This window comes from Myotis yumanensis, unplaced genomic scaffold (assembly GCF_028538775.1).
Source record: "Myotis yumanensis isolate MYYU_CA2020_CCGP unplaced genomic scaffold, mMyoYum1.0.hap1 SCAF_1, whole genome shotgun sequence".
Classification (NCBI taxonomy): domain Eukaryota; kingdom Metazoa; phylum Chordata; class Mammalia; order Chiroptera; family Vespertilionidae; genus Myotis; species Myotis yumanensis.
Window position 1 is genome coordinate 140,392,590 of NW_027223752.1, and position 22,127 is coordinate 140,414,716.

At 43.3% G+C, this 22,127-nt stretch overlaps 1 protein-coding gene across 1 annotated transcript in view; it reads right to left on the minus strand.

Moving 5' to 3' along the window:
• CUBN (cubilin) overlaps positions 1 to 22,127 on the minus strand; it is a 296,326-nt gene that overhangs the window by 155,840 nt on the left and 118,359 nt on the right. The window contains exons 29-31 of the mRNA XM_070408021.1: positions 20,239 to 20,420; positions 8,823 to 8,997; positions 5,886 to 6,055 (exon numbers count right to left, since the gene is read on the minus strand). Of these exons, the coding sequence (XP_070264122.1) occupies positions 5,886 to 6,055; positions 8,823 to 8,997; positions 20,239 to 20,420 (527 nt within the window). The remainder of the gene's footprint in view (positions 1 to 5,885; positions 6,056 to 8,822; positions 8,998 to 20,238; positions 20,421 to 22,127) is intronic.

Consider the following 22,127-nt stretch of genomic DNA (forward strand, 5'->3'; position numbering starts at 1 on the left):
AACACAAACATTATCTGGGAACATCATTGGTAGCTGGATATTTTTCTCTTTGCCAGTGACTCTGTATAAGCGACAGGACCATGAAATTAACTTGCATGTCTCCAGAATGAATGATTGGCTTGGTATGAACTGAAACTGCAGAGATATTGTGTAAGATATTGGACAGTAAGTTAAGTTTCACATCCAGTGTCCATCGAGCTGTAAAGGATAGATGGCTGCTGCCTCAATGCCTGCCTTCATGAAGCCCTGGACAACTAACTGTAAGTTGGAGCCAAGCCTCCAGCCTCGCCAGGACATTGCCTGCCTGGTTCCAAACCTCCACCCACCTCCCATCTCCATAATTGAGTCCACTTGGCAACCATACAGGTCTCTGCCCCAATTTACCTGAACAGTCCTTTTTCACATTTCTTTATATTTTCATAAGGGTGATTTATAAATTATAAAAACAAAAATGATTTAGTTTGCATATGATTTATATAATTTTCAATAAATACATTTGCAAGTAAAAAAATAGCTTATGGTTGGTGTGTGTTCCCGTTTCTCATTCTAAAAGCATGAAATCAATAGGATCAATCTGTCTCTTCTCTAGGTCTCTGTCCTGATAACATGCCTTCATCAGTTATTCCATTTACTTCTTACATTCAGCTGCTCTTTTTCCACCAGCATCTTGCTCTTTTGATATGCTTACGCTTCTCCATATTTAAAAAGATAACTTTCCATTGATCTTTCCTTCCCTCTAAATCATTCACTTCCATCATTCTGGGAAAGAGTGAAGGTCTGGAGTCTTCCACTACCACACACACCATCTTGGTCCTTACAAGGTCATCAAAGACCAAATCCAATGGTTTCGTTTCAACCTATGCTACCCACGCTCTCTGAGTGCCCTTCCTCGGTCTCCTTCTCCTCTGTTCCTTCATCTGCCCCTAACTGTTTCCCAGAGTTTACTTGGCCCTTTTGTCTTTACAAAATTCTCCTATAAGCCCTAACTGGTTTGGCTCAGTGGATAGAGCTTCAGCCTGCGGACTCAAGGGTCCCAGGTTCGATTCCAGTCAAGGGCATGTACCTTGGTTTCGGGCACATCCCCAGTAGGGGGCATGCAAGAGGCAGCTGATCGATGTTTCTAACTCTCTATCCCTCTCCCCTCCTCTCTGTAAAAAAATCAATAAATATATATTTTTAAAAAATTATCCTATAAGTGGACACACCTACCTCTGTGGTGTTAATAACCATCCAACTATACAGAACTTATCCTCAAATAGATATGTCCAGCTCACACCCCATCCGGAGCACTGAATTCATGTGTTGAACTCTGTAAGGGTTCCAAACTCAGTAGTCTGCCCTTTTACTCAGTTAATGGCATCACCATTACCTATTCTTCAAGAGAATAGTCTACACCAGTGATGGTGAACCTATGACACGCGTGTCAGAGGTGACACATGAACTCATTTTTTTGGTTGATTTTTCTTTGTTAAATGGCATTTAAATATATAAAATAAATATCAAAAATATAAGTCTTTGTTTTACTATGGTTGCAAATATAAAAAAATTTCTATATGTGACATGGCACCAGAGTTAAGTTAGGGTTTTTCAAAATGCTGACACGCCGAGCTCAAAAGGTTCGCCATCACTGGTCTAAACTCTTCTACCTCTTATCTCCCAGCCCACCCTCCACCATGGAATTAGCCTCTAATTTCATTCTAAGAGTTATTCAATATGGCTTTTTTTCTCCATCCCCAAGGCGACTGTCCACGGTTTCATAGCTTCTGAAACAGCCTTTATACCGTCTTTCTCTGCCAACGGTGTTGTAACAACTGTCTGTTATCGTTGTAAAATATGGTTTTGAGTGTATTACTCCTCTGTTTTACAGAAAGCTTTCATTTCACATTCTTCACAGAGCATATAAGAGTTTGTCCAATTTGGCGTCTTCTATAGACCCGTGGTCTCTACATGTTCTCCAACACATAGCTCACTCCAAGTACAGCGCTCTCCTTTCCTATTCCCAAACCTCTGTGCGTGTTCACACCTCTGTGCACAACTGCGCTCATTTTCTCCCTACAGTTTCCTCTCCTGGCCCCGCTACCACATTTCTCCCAGGGAATGCATCTTCAGTGTGAAACTTTCTCTGGCTTCCAGGCCTAAATGAGTCACTCTTGTTTTCTCCTGACTATTATTATAATTTATTGAGTCCCAGGTACACTAAATGCTCGGCACTGTGCTGTGACAAAGATTCATAAACAGTTTCTTCTTTTACTGAATACCTTGAGGCCCAGGATCACAGGTGGGAGGTCCTGGCTCCTAAGGCCACTGCCCCTTCTGGGAGCTCAGGACATCTTCCCCTTCTCGGTGCTGCTTGAACATGCCTCTGAGGGCACTCATCATCAGCGTCATTGTGATTATGGGAGTAGAACTTTCTATGTGACAGGCAGGTCACGTGCGTAATTTCAAATACCCCAACAACAAATCGACACAGACCTTATTACTACCCCCATTTCCTAGTTAAGGAAACTGAAGTGGAATGATTAGCTTTCTCCCAGCTAGAAAGTGGCAAAACCCAGACTCAGTTCAGGTCCCCTCCACCACAGAGCTAGATTTCCTCACCACGGGACTGCTGGGGTAATTCACTTGGTATATCAGTGTGTTACCCAAGTGCTTAGTGGCATTAGCTTCTGAATGCCCTATCTGCCCACTGGCGGGGACACTCCAACTACTTCAAACAGAACGTTCTGATTCCAACAACTTGTTCGGACTAATACATTTTAGTTTTTACCTTATCTGCCAGACTGGACTCTTCCCAGCACCTGTCTTTGGGCTTATTTTCCAATCTCCATGCCTATGACCAGATCATATTTGAGGTTTCACTTTCTCCAATCTGTTCCCTCTTACTTCAGTTTAAGTCAAGCCCAGCTGCATGCTGAGATAAGGCATGCTAATAGAAAAGCCAGGCTGTGTATTTATATCTCAGGTAGGGGGAAAAGCCTACTCATGACCACGGGAGGGAAATGATGCATCCATGCTGGGTGTGCCTTTGACCTAGGTCTTGTTTTAGTCCCACACCATTGTACGTTGAATTCTATGGTTTATGGACTTTAAGAAACTGTACTTGGCACCATACAAAGGGAGGGAACGGTGATGGAGAAATGCCCACAGCAGGCAAAACTACGAGGTAGACAGTGTGTCTCTGGCCCATTCACACTTCTTTTGAAGGCCCCTCTTCTGCTTCAATGCTTGATTTTGCCGTCATCTTTACAGGCTGTTTCAGAGAATGCAAAGTTCCTGGTTTGTAATTATTTTCTTTCCTCAAACTGAAAATACCATCCATTGTCATTTTTGCTTCTAATTATCCCAACTGCAAAGTCAACACTGAGTCTGCCCCTTCCTAAAAGGTAATCTGTTCTCCCACCCACCCACTCCCCAGGCTGAATGTAACATTTTTTTCTTTATCTTTAAGTGTTTTTGTTTTTTTGTTTGTTTGTTAATAAGTATGTATTTCTATTTAGTCTGCTTGGCTGTTTGGGTTCCTTGGAATTCTTGTTTTTGTCTTATTGATGTCTTTCATCAGTTTTAGAAAAGTCTTAGTCATTAGCTCTTCAAATATTGATTCTGCTCCATTTTTCTCTCTTTTCCTTCTGGAATTACAATTAAATGTATGTTATATTTTCTTAACTCTACCCTCTGTGTGTCTTTACCTCTCCTCTGCATTTTTTATCCTTTTGCTTATCCATACTTTTTGCCAGATAGGTTTTTCTGATTTACCTTTCAGTTCACTATTTCTATCTTCATCTCTGTCTAATATGCAAAAAATTTATCTAATATGCAAAAAAAAACCTTCCACTGAGAATTTTATTTCAGCTACTGTATTTATCCACTTATAAATGTTCAGTTAATTCCTTTTCTTTCTTTCAATGCTACTTTTTATTGTTTGCAGCCCTTGCTAAAAGTTTTAAGTTTTACCTTTACTTCCCTAAGCTTAGTAACTATAGTTGTTTACCAACTTGTGTCTGGTAATTTTAGTATCTGGCATATCAGTGTATTGTTTCCACTGTCTGTTATTAATGTTGTATCGCATTTATGTTATATTACCATCTCATATATATGATGGTATACTGGCTATTGTATATGAAAAATTATGGGTAGAAATGAGATGTAGGATGATATTTATCTCCCTTAAATTACTGGATGTCCAATGCTTAAATGCATTAGCAGTACAGGGTTCCCATCATTATTCCATGGTCACTCAGGTGACTTGAAGCTAAGAAGCAGCCTCTATGAAGGCTGTTTTACTCTCATTTTACCTAGGATTTAGGATGGTTTACCAGGGCCTCCAACCTATTCAGGGTCTGAACTGGAACTTCGCTCCTCTTTGAGCTGAGAGGCTCTCAGTAGTGCTGCTACCTCATTCTGGGTCAGCAAATGCCCTATAGGCAAAAGCAGTCCCAGTACTAGGCTCAGGTCTCTCTCTGACATTAACTCAGAAATTTCACGCTACTTGGGAGATCTTTCTTGCACTTAGGAAGATGTTTTTAAATATCATCCAAAGTTTTTAAATTGTCTTTTTCAGGAGAGTTGGTGTAAGTTACCATTACAGAAAGTAGATATCCTAAACCTTAAGTCTGTATAATGCTTTGCTAATTTAGATTCTGAAGACTCATTTAGAAGGTTAATATGTAATCATAATTCAACTGAACTTTTAAGTTCATTAGTGATTTAATCTTATAAAATAATACTTACAATTATACCATTAGACTGGACTACTTTGAAAAATCTAAAACAATTTTGATTTTTCTTAAGTTAAATTTGAAAGGTAGCCGGTTGGATTTTGTATAAGAATCTGTCAAGAAACTAAAATAGAAATATCCATTAGCTAGGAGAATCTGGTTGATATTTGATTAAGTGTTACAAAATACAAAATAAGAGGTGGAAAACCTTTTGTTAAAAATAATTAAATTAAAACCAAAAAGAAAATCTCAAAATTCAACCTCACTTACTCACACATTAAGCATATAGCATTAGGTACAGCTGTTGGCAGAAACAGAACCTATCTGTCATCTAAACAACTAATGGCCATATCCCTTCCCTCCCACTCCCTTCTCCCAATATATTCTTTCCTATCAGCCACATTTGTTCAAATATCCCGATCTCAAGAAAAGTAGAACCCTGTGAGAACCCCCCCACCCAGAGGCTTAAAAATAATTGATTTAAAGTAGTTATGATAAATTCATCCTTCCATTCCACTATACTTTCCTAACCTTTATTGCAGCCAATTTTGGACAATGATATGTAAAACAACTTCTATGAAAAATTTTCCTTTTTGATGAAAAAAATACAAAATGGAAACAACTAACACTATTTCTTCTCCCTTTTCTCAGATTTGAACTCATTAAAAAATGTTTGGAATTGCTGCAGTCATTTTTTTAAATTGTTTATAGTATTACATGTCTCCTTTTTCCCCCAATTAACTCCCTGCCTCCCACACACACACCGGGCCACTCCCATCCCCAAGGGCAAGCTCCCACTGCCCCAGTGTCTGTGTCCATTGGTCATGCTAAAATGCATGCATACAAGTCCTTTGGTTGATCACTAACTCCCCCTCCCTGCCTTTTCCCAAAGTTGGACGGTCTGCTCCATGAGGTAACAAAACAAAAAGCCAACACACTAAGAATGGTAGAGCAGAAATTGAAGTTCTAAACAACCCTGAGATTATCTACCTCCTGATTTGTATGTAGGTAAAAAATAACTGACTTCATATTTTAAGTTGCTAATTGGTAGGTTTCCTATGATTTGATGTCCAAAACACTCATAACTAATATATTTGTAAGATATGCTCATATGGCAATGTTTTGACCCAGGTTTGACCCTAGACAAGTCTTGAAATTTGTGTCACTTACTATAATACAAGAGTCCTGAGGTTCAAGATCAAAGTCAGTGAAGTTCAAGAGAACACGGTGATTTCTTTCCGCTCGAATGACCCAGGAACAGTCAGTGTTACTTCTATAAGGACTGGGGTAATTTGGAGAATGAATCTCTCCACTGGGAGCCTGGAAAATCCCACCACAACCTGCAAATAGAAAACCCAATTCATTAATGAGAAGAAACCCGGATACATAAAACTTGACCCCATAACAAGGAGATACTTTGACTACCACTTTTATGTAGTCTATGCTAAACATTTTAGACATGAATATCCACTATTAATTCATTCATCCAAACAAAACAAATAAGAACAACTAAGAAAATACTTCAAATATTTTATACTAATGCCAAAAGTTATTTTAAAAATACTGAAAAGTTGCCTGGCCGGTGTGGCTAAGCAGTTGAGCATCAACCCAGGTACTAATAGGTCGCCAGTTCCATTTCTGGTCAGGGCACATGCCCAAGTTGTGGCTCTATCCCCAGGGGGCGCCGTGCAGGAGGCAGCCGATCCATGATGTTTCTCTCTTATGGATGTTTCTATCTTTCTACCCCTCTCCCTTCCTCTCTCTCTAAAAATCACTAAAAACACTTTTTAAAAAAAATACTGAAAAGTATGTGCAAATGAAATCATGTTTTCATAAAGCTATAAAATGCCTTGTCATGGTTCTCTAAAAATATAGCAAACTGTAAGAATAACACATCTCCTTCCAAGAAATTTGATTACTTCAGTAATGTATGCTTTTATAAATAATTTAATATCTGCCTTTTAAATTACATGTGCATAGCCCATGAACACAAAAAACACCATTTTCACGTGTGGTGAAAGCCAGGGGAGAGGGGCTGGGGGCAGGCGGGGGCGGAGGTGGGCAAAGGGGGTGAAAATGAGAAACATCTGTAATAGTGTAAACAAGAAACAAAATTAGTATTCTGGACCTGGTACATTTATTGAGTTTTTTATTCTTATGTTATTATCAAATACCCATCAATGTCCACCTCTATGACCCATTATTTCTTGGATTGATAATGATACAAACCAATAATGGAAAAATTCAGTATTATCTATATATATATAAAAGCCTAAGCAACTGTCTGACTGGTAGCTATGACGTGCAATGACCACCAGGGGGCAGATGCTTTGACCGATAGCTATGATGCACACTGGCCACCAGGGGACAGATGCTCAATGCAGGAGCTGCCGAGCTGCGGTGGCTTGGCAGCTGGGGTTCTCAGGTGACTCACCAGGAACCAGAGAGGAGGGAGCCAGTTTCTGGAGTGTATCACCAGAGAACCACCCTCTCGCAATCTGGGACCCCTCGGGGGATGTCAGAGAACTGGTTTCGACTTGATCCCCACAGGCCAGGCCAAAGGGCTTCTAGTTTTCTAATAACTGCAAATCATTTTGGGGTAATCTAAATAATATATATTTATAATTATAATTAAACTAGAAGCCCAGTGCATGAAATTTGTGCATGGGGAAGGTGTCCCTCAACCCAGCGCACCCTCTTCAATCTGGGACCCCTTGGGGGATGTCCGACTGCTGTTTTAGGCCCAATCCCTGATGGCCTGATCGCCCCCAACTGCCCTCCCCTGTCGACCTTGTTGCCCCTAATTGCCCTCCCCTACCAGCCTGGTTGCCCCAACTGCCCTCTCCTACTGGCCTGGTCGCCCCTAACTATTCTCCCCTGCAGGCCTGGTCACACCCAACTACCCCTGCAGGCCTACTTGCCTCCAACTGCCCTCTCCTCCTGGCCTGTTCACCCCCAACTGTCCTCCCCTGCCAACCTGATCACCCACAACTGCCCTCCCCTGCCAGCCATCTTGTGGCGCCATCTTGTGATGATATTGCATGTGACACCACCTAGGCTTTTATTATATAGGATTCATACATTATTGACTTCAGGAAACATGCAATATACTTGTTATATTACCTTAAGAGTTACAAAAGTGGGGCCATAAGGTAGCTTGAGGTTACATTTTTGCTTTGGCACTTTCTAGAAGTCACTAACTTCTCTATGCTTTGATTTCCTCTTTACTATGATGAGTGTAAGAAATGAACTACCCTCCCAGGGTGGAAATGAGATGAGTCTTATAGAATAGTAAAGTTCCTGGCACATGGTAAACATTCAATAAATTCAGATAATATGAGTAGTTGTACAAGTTAACATCTGCTAAAATATTTTGTGCATTAAGTTTTTAGTTAAAAAATCTGCAACAGCTAACTTATTCAGACTGCCTAAGTTTTTGGGCAAAATGTCACTATCTAACACCTGGTAATTCCTTGGAATTCACAAATTTAACATTTACAGTTTTGACATTTGCAAAGAATGCAAGGGTCTAAACCAGGGGTGGGCAAACTTTTTGACTCAAGGGCCACAATGGGTTCTTAAACTGGACCGGAGGGCCGGAACAAAAGCATGGATGGAGTGTTTGTGTGAACTAATATAAATTCAAAGTAAACATCATTACATAAAAGGGTACGGCCTTTTTTTTTTTTTTTTTTTTTTTTTTTTTAGTTTTATTCATTTCAAACGGGCCGGATCTGGCCCGTGGGCTGTAGTTTGCCCATGGCTGGCCTAAACTGTGGCATAAAGAAATTTACCACTTTGCTGCTTCCCAGCTTAAGGCTGGTGAACAGGCACAAGTCCTTAGAGAGGAAGTGAATCTAACCAGTCACCCACTCCCACTCTCACCATTGATTCACATATGTTCCTTGTTTTCACATGCACCGTGACTCTTCAGAAGTTAAACTCTATCCCATTTTTTTAGGGAAGAGTATATGCCAAAGCAGTATTCACCACTAGGGAAGTCACAGAGTTGTCAGGGTGGAGCCTTCATACCTCTCTCCAATCATTTCATCAAAGTTCACAAGGGCTAGGCTTCAGTACTTTGAGATTTCTCTTTGGTTCACTCACCTCCAGGGACAGCTTGCCATGAGACATTGAAGCCTCTCCCACTGATCATGCTGTCAGTCTTAAATCGGATGGCCAGCTCATGTCCTGTGCTGGAGACCTGCATGGGATTCTCAGGTGACCTCCGGGTACACAGCTGGGCTATTCTGGGAGAGTGGAAATCGGGGCCTCCATAGATCTAGGATAGGATACAGGAAAAAAAGGACTTAAATGAGGAGAGATATTTGAGCAAATACAGCCCTCCATGACTCACTTTGCCACCAGCTCTTGAACTTTATTATCACTAGAAATTGCAGTCTTGGCCTCCCTGGGTGGGGATGAACTGTAAACTTGAGCTGGATTTTCAAAGGCACTCCCTCTGCCCTGGGAACTCACAAGTTGCACCACCCACGAAATGCTTGCTTATTTTATCAGTCGGAATTGCAGAGCTGAACTGCATCGATGATTCCAGGGTGTCCCCTACCTCCCCTCTTCCTCTTTTTCATGTCTTCAAAGGATTTCCTGCTTTCTTTGGCAGAGGCATTGCTGGTAATGCAGAATCAAGTCTGATTTTCTCACTCTTCTACGTACTTTAAAGCCATCTTGATCGTGAAAATCAAGTTCATTGAAGGCTATTGATCTCCCAGTTATATTTTTAGGATTTTCCACTTTGTAACCTGAGTATTTTATAAGATTAGGCATTTAATTAATATTTCTGCTTCTTCAGAAGGAGTGAGTCTACGGCCATACCACCCTGACATGCCGATCTCATCAGAAGGAGTGAGAATATAACCTGTATAGTGTGTTCTATGGTATCCTCAGGAAAGGAATCCTTCCCCTTTCCAGCATGCCCACGCTCAGGAATATGACCGAGAGCATCCAACTTTGCTCAGGAACTGCCCTGTGCTCGGCCTCAGTCTCTGGATGGTTTCCCCTAGATTTATCTCAGTTGTCTTCAGACCTAGGCTCCTCCAATTTGCAACTGTCTATCTGACTGGGCTCTAACATCCCACTGATGCATTCCTCCCAGCAAGTAACCCTTTGGTCTCACATCCAGCATCTCGCAAGCAAGTCTAGTCCAGCCCAGGCTGGGCCTCCAGGACACCTCACACACCAGTGGATCCTGCTTATCCAGTGTATGTGTTGCATGGAGGCGGGTGGGGAAGATAATCAAACAGAGATATTAAAAAATAAAATTAAGGCCCTAGCCAGGTGGTTCAGTCAGTTGGAGCATCGTCCTGTACACCAAAATCTTGCAGGTTTGATTTTTGGTCAGGGCACATACTTAGGTTGTGATTCCATACCCAATCTGGGCACGTACAGGAGGTAACCAATCAACATTTCCCTCTCACATTGATGTCTCTCTCTCTCTCTCTCCCTCCCCACTTCCTCTCTGTAAAATCAATAACATATCCTTAGTTGAGGATAAAAAACATTTTTTTAAGTAAAATAAAATTAGGCTTCCAGTCAAGATGGTGGCATAGGTAAATGCAGTACTGATATTCTTTCATAACCACGTCAAAACTACAACTAACCTACAGAACGACCATCTATCAGAATCATCTGAAATCTAACTGAACAGAATCTTGCAACTAAGCATATAAAGAAGCAGCGACATCGAGACTGGTAGGAGGGGTGGAGATGTGGAATAAACTGGTCCCACACCGACATGTGTCAGATAAAAAAGGGAGAGCGAGCCTGGCCAATGTGGCTCAATGGATTGAGCATTGACCCATGCACCAAGAGGTCACCAGTTCAATTCCCAGTCAGGGCTCATGCCTGGGTTGGGGGCTCGATCCTCAGTAGGGGCATGCAGGAGGCAGCTGATGGATGTTTCTCTCACATCAGTGTTTCTCTCTCTCTCTCTCTCTCTCTCTCCCTTTCTATCTCTAAAAAATCAATTTTAAAAAAAACATTTAAAAACAGGGAGGGATATATCAGCTACTAAGGAGCAAAGGGTTCCAGGCCTCCAGCCCAGGGTTTCAGTGCCAGGAAGAGAAGACCATAACCTCTGGCTGTAACAGGGATTGGGCTGAGTGGGATGAAGGGCTTCTAGAGTCCCAGGTGTTCCTGTTAAAGGGTTCGCACTTGGACTCATTTGCTCTGAGCTCCAGCACTGGGGCAGCAGCTCAAAAGGCACCAGGGACATATGAAGAGGAACTGAATTGTCTGGCATCAGAATGAGAACTGGAGGGACAGCTTCCTCCCAGGCAGAAGTGCTGGCAAAGGCCATTGTTCCTTTCATTAGCCTTCCCCTGACAGAGCTGGTCAATGCTCAATCCATTGAGCCACACCAGCCAGGCTCTCTCCCTATTTTTATCTGAGACACATGGGTGTGGGACCAGTTTGTTCTGCACCTGAGACTCCATCAACCTGCCCATACTGTTTGCTCCACCCTGGTAATTCCCTGAAACCCCCAGCCCACCAACTTTCAGGTCTACCCAAGCTGTTTTCACTGGCTTTCTATACATATGGCCTGTCATGGCTCATGCTTCACATTTTCCTAAAATCTCTCAAACAACAGTATCTGTCTTCGGTGTGCCCCTTAATACTTGCTAAGTAGCCCCAGGCCCAGCACTAGCAGCAGCTGGCCATGGTTTGTAGCTTGGCCTCTCCTGGGCACCCACAAGTCCAGCACAATAGCAGTCATCTGCAGATCACTTTGTAGCTCATGGCAGGAGGCCCTGGGCAGAACACAGGTGATGGCTGACCTTGACCTGCACCTCCCAGGAGGCCGCAGAACCAGTGCACCTGGTAGATAGCTTCAGACCCCATTGAAGCAACACCCAACCACCTCCACTAGTGACACACTCAAGGGGCAGGCTCAGTGGGCACTAGAGCTCTGCTGAAGTAAGTCCTGCTCTGCGCGGGGCCGGGGACCTGTACAGCTGATCCTTCACAGTGGTCCCACCCAGTCCTTGCATCCACTCTACCTGAGGGTAAATCCCTCCCATTTAGCTGCCAACAGCAATCAAGGCTCAACTACAACCACACAGTCCACACAGGGGAGGGGAGCGGGGGGGGGGGGGGGACCTCGGAGGAACAGGGGAGGAGGGACATGCACCTGGAGTGCCCAGCTCAGTTGAATGAGAAGCTGTACCATTGGACCCTATAGGACACCTACTACATTAGGCTCTGCCAAACCTGGGAGATGTAGTAGCTCTACCACATACATAGAAACAAACACAGGGAAGCAACCCAAATGAGGAAACAAAGAAATAGCTCCCAAGTAAAAGAATAAGATAAGGAAATAAATGAAATGGAAACAAGCAAACTAATTGATACAGAGTTCAAAACAATGTTTATAAGGATGCTGAAGGTACTTAGTGAGAGCTTCAACAGTATAAAAAGGACATGGAAACCATGAAAAAGAAACAGTCAGACATGAAGAATACACTAACTGAAATGAAGAAAATTTACAGGGAATCAGCAGTAGAGAAGATAAAGCTGAGAATCAAATCAGCAATTTGGAACATAAGGAAGCAAAAAACACCCACTCAGAACAGCAAAAAAAATGAGGATAGTGTGAGGAGCTTCTGCGATAACTTTAAACATACCCACATTCACATCATGGGAGTGCCAATAGCAGAAGAGAAAGAGCAAGAAATTCAAAAACTATTTGCAAATATAATGACAGAAAAGTTCCCTAACTTGGTGAAGGAAATAGAAGTACAAGTCTGGGAAGTGCAGAAACTCTCAAAACAAAGTGAACCCAAAGAGGCCTGCACCAAGGCACATCATAATTAAAATGCAAAAGGTTAAATGCACAGAAAATCTTAAAAGCAGCAAGTGAAAAGGAGTTAGTTACCTGTGCAGTCTTACCCATAAGACTGTCAGCTGAAACTTTACAGGCCAGAGGGAGTGGTAAGAAATATTCAAAGTAATGAAAAGCAAGGTCTTCACCCAAGATTACTCTACCTAGCAAAGCTGTCATTTAGAATCGAAGAACAGATAAAGAGCTTCTCAGATAAGAAAAAGCTAAAGGAGTTCATCACCACCAATTCAATATTACATGAAATGATCAAGGGTCTTCTTTAAGAAGAAGGGGGCGAGGGGATGTCAAAAATATGAATAACAAAATGGCAATAAATACATATCTATAAAAAAAGAAAATGACTGCCGAGAATAAAATATTGAAGATTTATGAAACTGGATAAAACATCACTGAACAGGATGCTCTGGATTTTGAGTAACAAAAAAGAAAATGAGACAGTTTCCCTTAATTTCAGAGAGATAAGATGACATCTTATAAGAAAACTGACAGAATTTACAATCAGAGGCTGTTTCTGAGTTTATCATATGATTCTCTTTTTTATATTTACCATGTTTGTACATTGATATATTGGGCTAAAGGAATAAGTGGTAGCATTTTCAACTTTAAAATAAATAATTTTTTTTTAAAAGAAGAAGATATTAATCCCCTACCATCAGGTCTTGAGAAACTTAAATTTGTGGGAGAAAGACAATTTTGGACAACAGTTTTCAAGCATATTAGTGTTTGGGTCCTTCCCTCTCCCCACATGTATGCTCATAATCCTATGCTCGGGATGGGAACCAGGAAAGCAGTGCTCAGTAAGATTTGTGTGCTGCGCCCTCCCACCTCTGTGATCTGTGCTGCTTTCCACCTCCAGTTACTCTCCCCCATCCCTGGGGCCCAGTGCCCTTGCCCACCCTCATGGAAGCTGTTGACTGATAGGGAAAACTCTCAAGTGTTCTCTGGGGAGAGAGAGTAAGAACAACAAGCCTACTTTGGGGGAGTATGTGATTTGAATCTATAATGATTTCTTTGTCCAATTAATTCCCTCAGTCATGCGGGGAAGACCAAAATGAATGAAACTGCTGTTGCACAGAGGCCTGAGCGCAAGGACTGTAATCGCAAAGGAATGAAGCACTGACAGCTTCATGCTTATTTTCATGAGGAGGAGCTGTGTTTGTGTGGCCCGCTCCGTCCCATCCAAAGCAGGTCTTCAGGAAGAGCCCTGTGTGGCCCTTTCCACGTCCACATATGCAAATGCAAGGAGCAACACTGCTTCTTGTTTCTGAAGATTTCCCTGCCCCCTCGCCCTAGGCGCAGTTCTCAGAGCATGAAGCTGACAGCATGTGCTCCTAATCATCCAAGCCCAATAGGCAGCACGTATTTGGAGAGAACATCGGGTACCAGGGTTTAGTTCTAACAAAGAAAACTTGCACATTGGCAAAATATTCTTTGTTTTCCCTGCCCATGGGTCCCCTTGAGAATACAAACAAAACGGATGTGAGTTGGCTAGGCCTAGAAGCCTCCATAAGAATAAACACTACCACTTCTGCTTTCCTTCTTCCTGGGCTGGGCTCACAAAAGACCATCACAGGGACCAGAGGGAACTAACTGCCCACATCAAGCAATTGTCTAGGTTTATTGCACCAAGGAGTGGATTTCCTTTTCTGCTTTATGCCAGTTCGGGCTCCTTTCTCAGAGACTGAAGAAAAACCAGCCAGTGTTTCCACGACCCAAACAACAGAAAGGCACTTTAGGCTTTCACAAATAACACCAACGGTTAACATATGACTCTTCAAAAGAGGGAAAGTTGGAAAGAATTTCAGGGTGTGGTTCATTCGATTACAGCATATGACTAAACTTTAGGGGAAAGAGAACTGGTCTGGTGATCAGAGATTTTAAAAATGTGCTTTTAGCAAATTCTTGGGATATGGAACATTTCAAAGCCTATGGTTTTAATCTGTTTTGAACATTTCTTTCTGCTCTGTTAGTTCCATTTACTGTTATAATCAAGTCAGCATTCCAGGGTTATGAGTAACCAAATGGCTTTTGAAAAATGCAATGGCCAGTATCTGGACACGGATTTTTGAGGGAGAAAAACATTGACTCCTGCTTAAGTTTGGTGAAAACCAAGTAAGCCCAACACAGTGAGGTCCTACTTGGCTCTCTCAGCACAACAGGAAAGGATAATATGCAAGCTGAGAACAGATGGGTCAAAATAGCCCGCAGTGCCTCTAGGCCACACACCCACCAAGGGTAACAAATTGTGAAACCACTTGCTAACACCTTATCAGTACCTGTGGTCTGAGGAATGGAAAAAATCATTTTATCATGTAGACAAAAGAAGGGGCCACATACTAAAGCTGACAAGCTCCGGGGAGGCCAGCATGGAAGGCCATAAAACTCAGATACCAAAACTAACCAAATAGGATGGTTTGAACATAAAACTTCCTAACTAAAAAGCAGGTCATGATGGGTAGTCACATCCTAGGCCTGTAGCTTCTCTATCAAAGGTCAGTCTTTACCTTAACTGAGCCTGTCTATTGTCATTTTGCATCTAAGAAAACAAACCTTGATAATGTCAGAGTTATCTCCTTTTACAGACCCCTCAGAGCAAGAGACCACAGAACTGCTCATGGTTATCTTGTTCCCCCAAAACCATTTCTATGGTGCTCTGAATGTTAATTATTGACTATCCTGAACCCACCAATGTAAAAGAAGTATGCATCTCTCTTGTTTTACTCTTTATCTAATCCTAGTGATTTCCCTGCTTTGCTTGCTCCCACCTCCCTAATCTACCACCAATGGATTTCATGTAACCCTCCTTACACCCTGCCCCTTCCTTTGACTCTAATATATAAAACTAGAGGCCCAGTGCACAAAAATTTGTGCGGGGGGGGGGGGGGGGGCGAGTCCCTCAGCCTGGCCTGTGCCCTCTCGCAGTCTGGGTCCCCTCGGGGGATGACCACCTGCTGGCTTAGGCCTGCTCCCTGGGGGATTGGGCCTAAGATGGCAATCAGACATCCCTCTGGCAGCCCGGCAGCCCTCCGGGGATGTCCACTTGCCAGCAGGGAGCAGACCTAAGCTGCAGTCAGACATCCTTAGCGCTGCTGAGGAGGCAGGAGAGGCTCCTACCACTACCGCTGTACTGGCAGCCATCAGCCTGGCTTGTGGCTGAGTAGAGCTCCCCCATGTGGGAGCTCACTGACCACCAGAGGGCAGCTCCTGCATTGAGCGTCTGCCCCCTGGTGGTCAGTGTGTGTCATAGTGACCAGTCATTCCCAGTCTTTCTGCTGTTAGGGTCAGTTTGCATATTACCTTTTTACTATACAGGATAGAGGCCTGGTGCATGGGTGGGGGCCGGCTGGTTTTCCCTGAAGGGTGTCCCGGATCAGGGTGGGGGTCCCACTTGGGTGCCTGGCCAGCCTGGGTGAGGGGCTGATGGCTGTTTGCAGCTGGTCACACCCCCTTCAGGGTGGGAGTCCCCACTGGGGTGCCTGGCAAACCTGGATGAGGGGCTGATGGCTGTTTTCAGGCTTGCCACACCCCCTTTAGGGTGGGGGTCCCCACTGGGGTGCCTGGTCAGCCTGGGTGAGGGGCTGAGGGCCGTTTTCAGGTTGGCCGGCGACTGAAGCTCCCAGCCTCTCCTTTTTTTCTTTTTTTTTTTTTTTTATTCTGGGATTTATTTACCTCCTATAATTGAAACTTCGTTGCTGTCACTGGAGCTAAAGCAGGCTCCGTGGCCACGGCCGGCTGAAAGCAGGTATCTTGGGTTTGTTTGGCTTCTATAATTGAAACTTTGTTGCTTTCGAAGCTCAGAGCCGGGCCACGGCAGGCGGGAAACCTTGGCTTCCTCCATCACTGGAGCAAGCAAGCCTCCTGCTCGCTTCAGCTGCATGGCTGCTGGCCGCCATCCTGGTTGGTGGTTAATTTGCATATCACCCTGATTAGCCAATGGGAAGCGTAGCGAAGGTATAGTCAATTACCCTTTTGTCTTTTATTAGATAGGATAAGCTGAAAAACTGCCATTCTCCAGAGTATTTGTTGAGATTTTTGCTTTCAGCAATTGTCAGTTTGGCTCAAATAAACTCATAAAAATTCTCTACAGGTTTGGATGTTTCTTATATCAACAACTAGAGGCCTGAGCACAAAATTCATGCACTTGGGGGGGGGGGGGGTGTCCCTCAGCCTGGCCTGCATCCTCTCGCATTCCTAGAACCCTCGGGCAATGTCTGACTGATGGTTTAGACCCGCTCCACACAGGAAGCAGGCCTAAGCTGGCAGTTGGGCATCCTTAGTGCTGCCACAGAGGCAGGAGAGGCTCCTGTCACCGCCACCACTGCACTCACCTATGACCCTGACTTCTGGCTAAGTGGCACTCCCCCTGTGGGAGTGCACTGACCACCAGAGGGCAGCTCCTCCATTGAGCATCTGCCCCCGGTAATCAGTGTGCATCATAGTGACCAGTCATTCTGCCATTCAGTTGATTTGCATATTAGCCTTTTATTATATAGAATCATTATTAGTGCAATTTATTACAGCATTTTCCACCTGACTTGAATATTTGCAGAGAGGTCAAATAAGATTTTTTAACAAAAAGTAAGGGAGAGCCCTAGCTAGTTTGGCTCAGTGGATAGAGCATTGGCCTGCTTACTGAAGGGTCCCAGGTTCAATTTCAGTCAAGAGCACATGCCCAGGTTGTGGGCTCCATTCCCTGTTGGGAGTGTGCAGAGGCAGCCGATCAATGATTCTCTCTCATCATTGATGTTTCTATCTCTCTCTCCCTCTCCCCTCCTCTCTGAAATCAATTTTTTTTTTAAGAAAGGAAGATACTTATTTTAGCCTTAAGAAAAAACTCACAAAATATTTAAGGGCCTCAAAATATCCCTCCAAACCCTGATTTGGATGGAACATTGGGAGACTACCTTGTCCTAAAAACATAAGCCCTAAGCAGACTGCAGCCACTTCTCACAGCCCTTCCTGTGCAGTCACAGTAAGTACCCGGCTTGAGTGCTGCCGCCTGCAGACCCTGCTTTGTCCTTCTGTCCCCAGGCAGCTTGCAGGGAGCAGCCCCAGTCTTTGCTTTCTCACGTAATGGGTGTGACAAAGCCCAAAGCACAATGAACCTATTTACATTTGCCAACTATGCTGTGGATATGAACATGAAGGTTTTGGAACATTTCACATTGTGAAAAAGTCTGCTGCCAGCCCTTTGTAAGTGTCCAGGGTTTTATGCAACTGAGAAATAGCCTTGCTAGCAAGAGGGACCATCTGAAGATTCCACATTTGAGTGTTAGTAGCACTTCGTACTGTGAGTGTGAATTTCAGTTGCCACCTTGTTCTCTCCTCCCAAAGGTCAGGTCTTCTGAGATGGAGTCATGACTTGGCAACAGAACTTACATGATGATGAGGGGATGGGTTCGCCCAAGGACTTACCAGCTCTGTCTCTGATTTCATTCCCTGCAGCATATCCTCCTTTAGAGATACTTGAGCTGCTAAATGCAGTTCCTAGTGACTGCAACCACTCAGTGACGGCATGACTCGAGAACCCCATTTCTTTTCAAGGAAAGAATCTGTTTTGTAATTAAAGTTTTTAAGTGTTAAAGATTCCTTGAAATACCTGCCACTCATTTCAATATCTGGCATACTGCCCACCTCTATCTTTTCATACCCGTTTACATGAAGTGCTGAGTGGTGGATGCATTCAGTTCATAGTAATACTGTTCTAATAACCTGGCTATTAATTAATAACAGGAAAGGAGTAAAGGGAAGGCCAGATAGAGGCATGACATTTGTACAGCTTTGCCAGGAAGCTGCAGTTTAACACTCTCCAGGTCTGATTCCTGCATATTGCTGGGGAAAGGGACTGGACAATGGCCGCATGCCCAGTAGGGTCTGGGTGATGTGGGAAGGTGCTTGCCTGTCACTCATACCTAGGAATAGGGCGTTGCCCAGAATAGGCATGTAGGCATGGGCACTGCAAGCACAGGAAGATTTGATAATTAAACTCCTGAACAAAGTAAGTCCTCCTTCTTGGTGCTCTTGGTCCTTTTGAGCTCCTGGCTCTCCTGTGACATGGGGCACACTCCCCTGCATCTGCCTACATGGCTCTGAGCCATGTGGACCCACACAATGGACTGATGGACTGGGACTAGCCTGATGTTGTACCAGACTCAATTCCACCATGAAAGAGAAATTCTGGACACTGACTCTGCTTCTAGCTCTGCGGAAGCCCTGGCTACACATTTTCCAGGACTGATTTAAGGGATATGGGACTTTGCTACCCAAAGGACATAATTTCACATGAATAAACCTTTCTACCCCATCTCATTCTCCTGTTGGAATCTTAGAAAATTCTTTTACTTAAGATATCGAAAGAAGCAGACCCCAAACTCCAAGTGGGAAAAGGGATACCCCAATCTCAGTAGCAACGAAGGAATTTTAACTGTGTAATCCTCTGATAACAATAGCTCCTCCACTCACCATCCTTGTAGTCATGGGACAACCCATCAACCTTTCTGAGCCTCTGTTTGACAATGGTAAAATGGGGTCAAAATCCCCCCCTTAAGTCAAAGGAGTACTGAACATTTAATGGGGAAAATGAATGTCAAAATCCCTTTGTAAACCACCATAAATGTGTGCTATTACGGTGTGTCAATCATAGACACATTTGTGTTTTCATTCATTAAATACATATAGAGTGTTTGCTATTTGACAAGCAATCTGTGGCCCTAGGGAAATAGCAGTAAAACAAAACAAAAGCAGACCCAATACCCAGCCCTTATGGCGTGTAAGTTCTACCAGATACATAGAGAGAAACACTTGTCGTGACTGTCCCGTGCAATAGCATCGCTTTTTCTATGGTGATAGTTCTGTGCATACTTAGAAGCCTTAAATTTTGCAGGTAGGTCAAAGTTCAGGATGTCTACCCTATGTATAATCCCCTAATGACTAGATTACTGCAATAAAAGCTGATTGTAATAGATTCTCAAAGGCCATTGTAATTATCCAAGATAAACCCTTTGCAGTAATGTTGGAAAATGCCTCAAACTGTCTAAGTGACCATTTTGTTAAAAGCCTCTGCAGCAGATGTGCTTCGCACCTGGCCCCACGTGAACCCCCTCAGGTTGCAGCTGCAGGTATGGTGGACAACTCCTCTGCTTACTGCCCTGCCCCACCCCAGTGCCCGCAGCCCACGGCCTTCCCTTCACGCACTCTGCCTCCCCAGTGCCTTTCCCAGGCTGCAAGTGTGGGACACTAACAATGCCAAGTACTTCCTCCATCAGTGGGGGTGGGACTGCAGGACCAATGCTTCAGCCTGGTGTCCTGAGAGGGGTGATTCTGAAGAGTAGTCCTCACTAGAGCTCAGAGGGTCCCAGCAGGATGAATCCTAGGTTGCTCACAGAGCCTCCCTTCACTGGCTCTTCGCCCTGCACCCTCCCTCACATGCTCCCTTCACGCCTGCTTCCTGGCATCGCCTCCTGGAAGCTGCCGGCCACCACGTCCTTCGGGCACTTCTTTTAGAGAAAGCCAAACTGAGATGTTAATCCCATGTGTCTGCAAATGTCATCAAAATTTCTAATAGAACACTGATCGGAATACTGGAAAGAATGTAGGGATTTTTGCAGTGATTTCCAATTCTACCCCAGATTTTGGAATGTGCTGAAAAACAATGTAAATTCCTACCTCCAGGACGTCAAACCCGCAGCTTTCATGATACTCCACATCAAAGTCATGGATGGTGAGCTGAATGCTACTCCCAGGAGCAGTGTGAATGTACCATATGCACTCCTTGCTGGGGGGGTACGTGTTCGGGTATCCGGGGCTGCTGAAGGAGCCCATGGCCCCAGACAACTCCGCACCACAACCTGTTAAAACAGCAAGGCTCAGTCAGTTCCAAGTGAGCTCTGGCCATTGGGAAGAATTTAACAATCCAACTAATCAAAAGGTAATTGAAAATGCAGATAACTATTTGAAGAGAAAAATCATAAAGTTACAATAAAGCTATAATTAAGCAGCTATAAAACAATGAGGAAAAAATCATGGCTACAGGTAATTACATTTATTCTTTTTTAAAAACATGATTATATTATCTGTGCAATAATTTTCAGTCCTTATTCTCACCACATTAAACCTTTGGTAATATTTTCAAAATGTCATTCTAATTTTTAGATTTTTTTTTTCATTATATGTAGGTAAGAATTTCAAAGTAGGAAGTACAATGGAAGCAAAAGAAACCATCAACAAAACAACAAGAAAGACCACTGCATGGTAGAACATATTTGCCAATGTTATATCCAATAAGAGCCTATTCTCCAAAATTTACAAGGAACTCATACATCTTAACAAAAGGAAGATAAACAATCCAACAAAAAAATGGGCAAAGGACCTAAATAGACACTTTTCGAAAGAGGACATACATAAGGCCAAGAGACATGAAAACATGCTCAAAGTCACTAATCATCTGAGAGATGCAAATAAAAATGACAATGAGATGCCATCTCACACTGTCAGAATGGCTATCATCAACAAATCAACTAATGATAAGTGCTAGCGAGGATGCAGGGGGAAAAAGGAACCCTCATGCACTGCTGGTGGGAATGCAGACTGGTGCAGCCACTGTGGAAAACAGTATGGAGTTTCCTCAAAAAATTAAAAATGGAACTCCCATTTGACCCAGTAATCCCACTTCTAAAAATATATCCCCCAAAATCAGAAACACCAATGAGAAAGGACATATGCACCTCTATATTCATAGCAGCACAATTTACAATAGCTAAGATTTGGAAACAGCCTAAGTGCTCATCAGCAGATGAGTGGATTAGAAAAACGTGGTACAGCTACACAATGGAATACTACGCTGCTGTAACAAAAAAAGAACTCTTACCATTCGCAACAGCATGGATGGAACTGGAGAGCATTATGTTAAGTGAAATAACCCAGTTGGAGAAAGATAAATATCACATGATCTCACTCATTTGTGGAATATAATGAGCAACATCAACTGATGAACAAAAACAGATCCAGAGACTGAGAAGCATGGAACAGACCGTCAAAGTTCAGAGGAAAGACAGGGGAGGGAGAGGGGGATAAGAGATCAACCAAAGGACTTGTATGCGTGCATATAAGCATAACCAATGGACACAGATGCTAGGGGGTATGGGCATGTGTGGGGGAGTGGGGAGTGGCCGGGGAGAGGTCAATGGGAGAAAAAGGAGACATATCTACTACTATATGTAATACTTTAAAAAATAAAAATTGTTTAAAAAAGTATAATGGACAGTGAACACTGTCTCTGAGTCTTTAGTTTCCTGTATTTAATACATTATTTCTAAGTGCTTTTCAGACCTAAGATCTAGAATTGTAAATGCATATTAATAAGAGAAAGAAACCAATCTAAAAAGGTATGATTCCAAATATATGACAAAACCCATAGAATGTACAACCCATAGAGTGAACCCTGTGGACTCCGGGGATGAGGATGTTAATGTGGGGTCATCAACTGTAACAAATGGCCCACCCTGGTGGGGAATGTTGATCATGGCGGAGGCTGTGCATGTATGGGAACGGGGGTA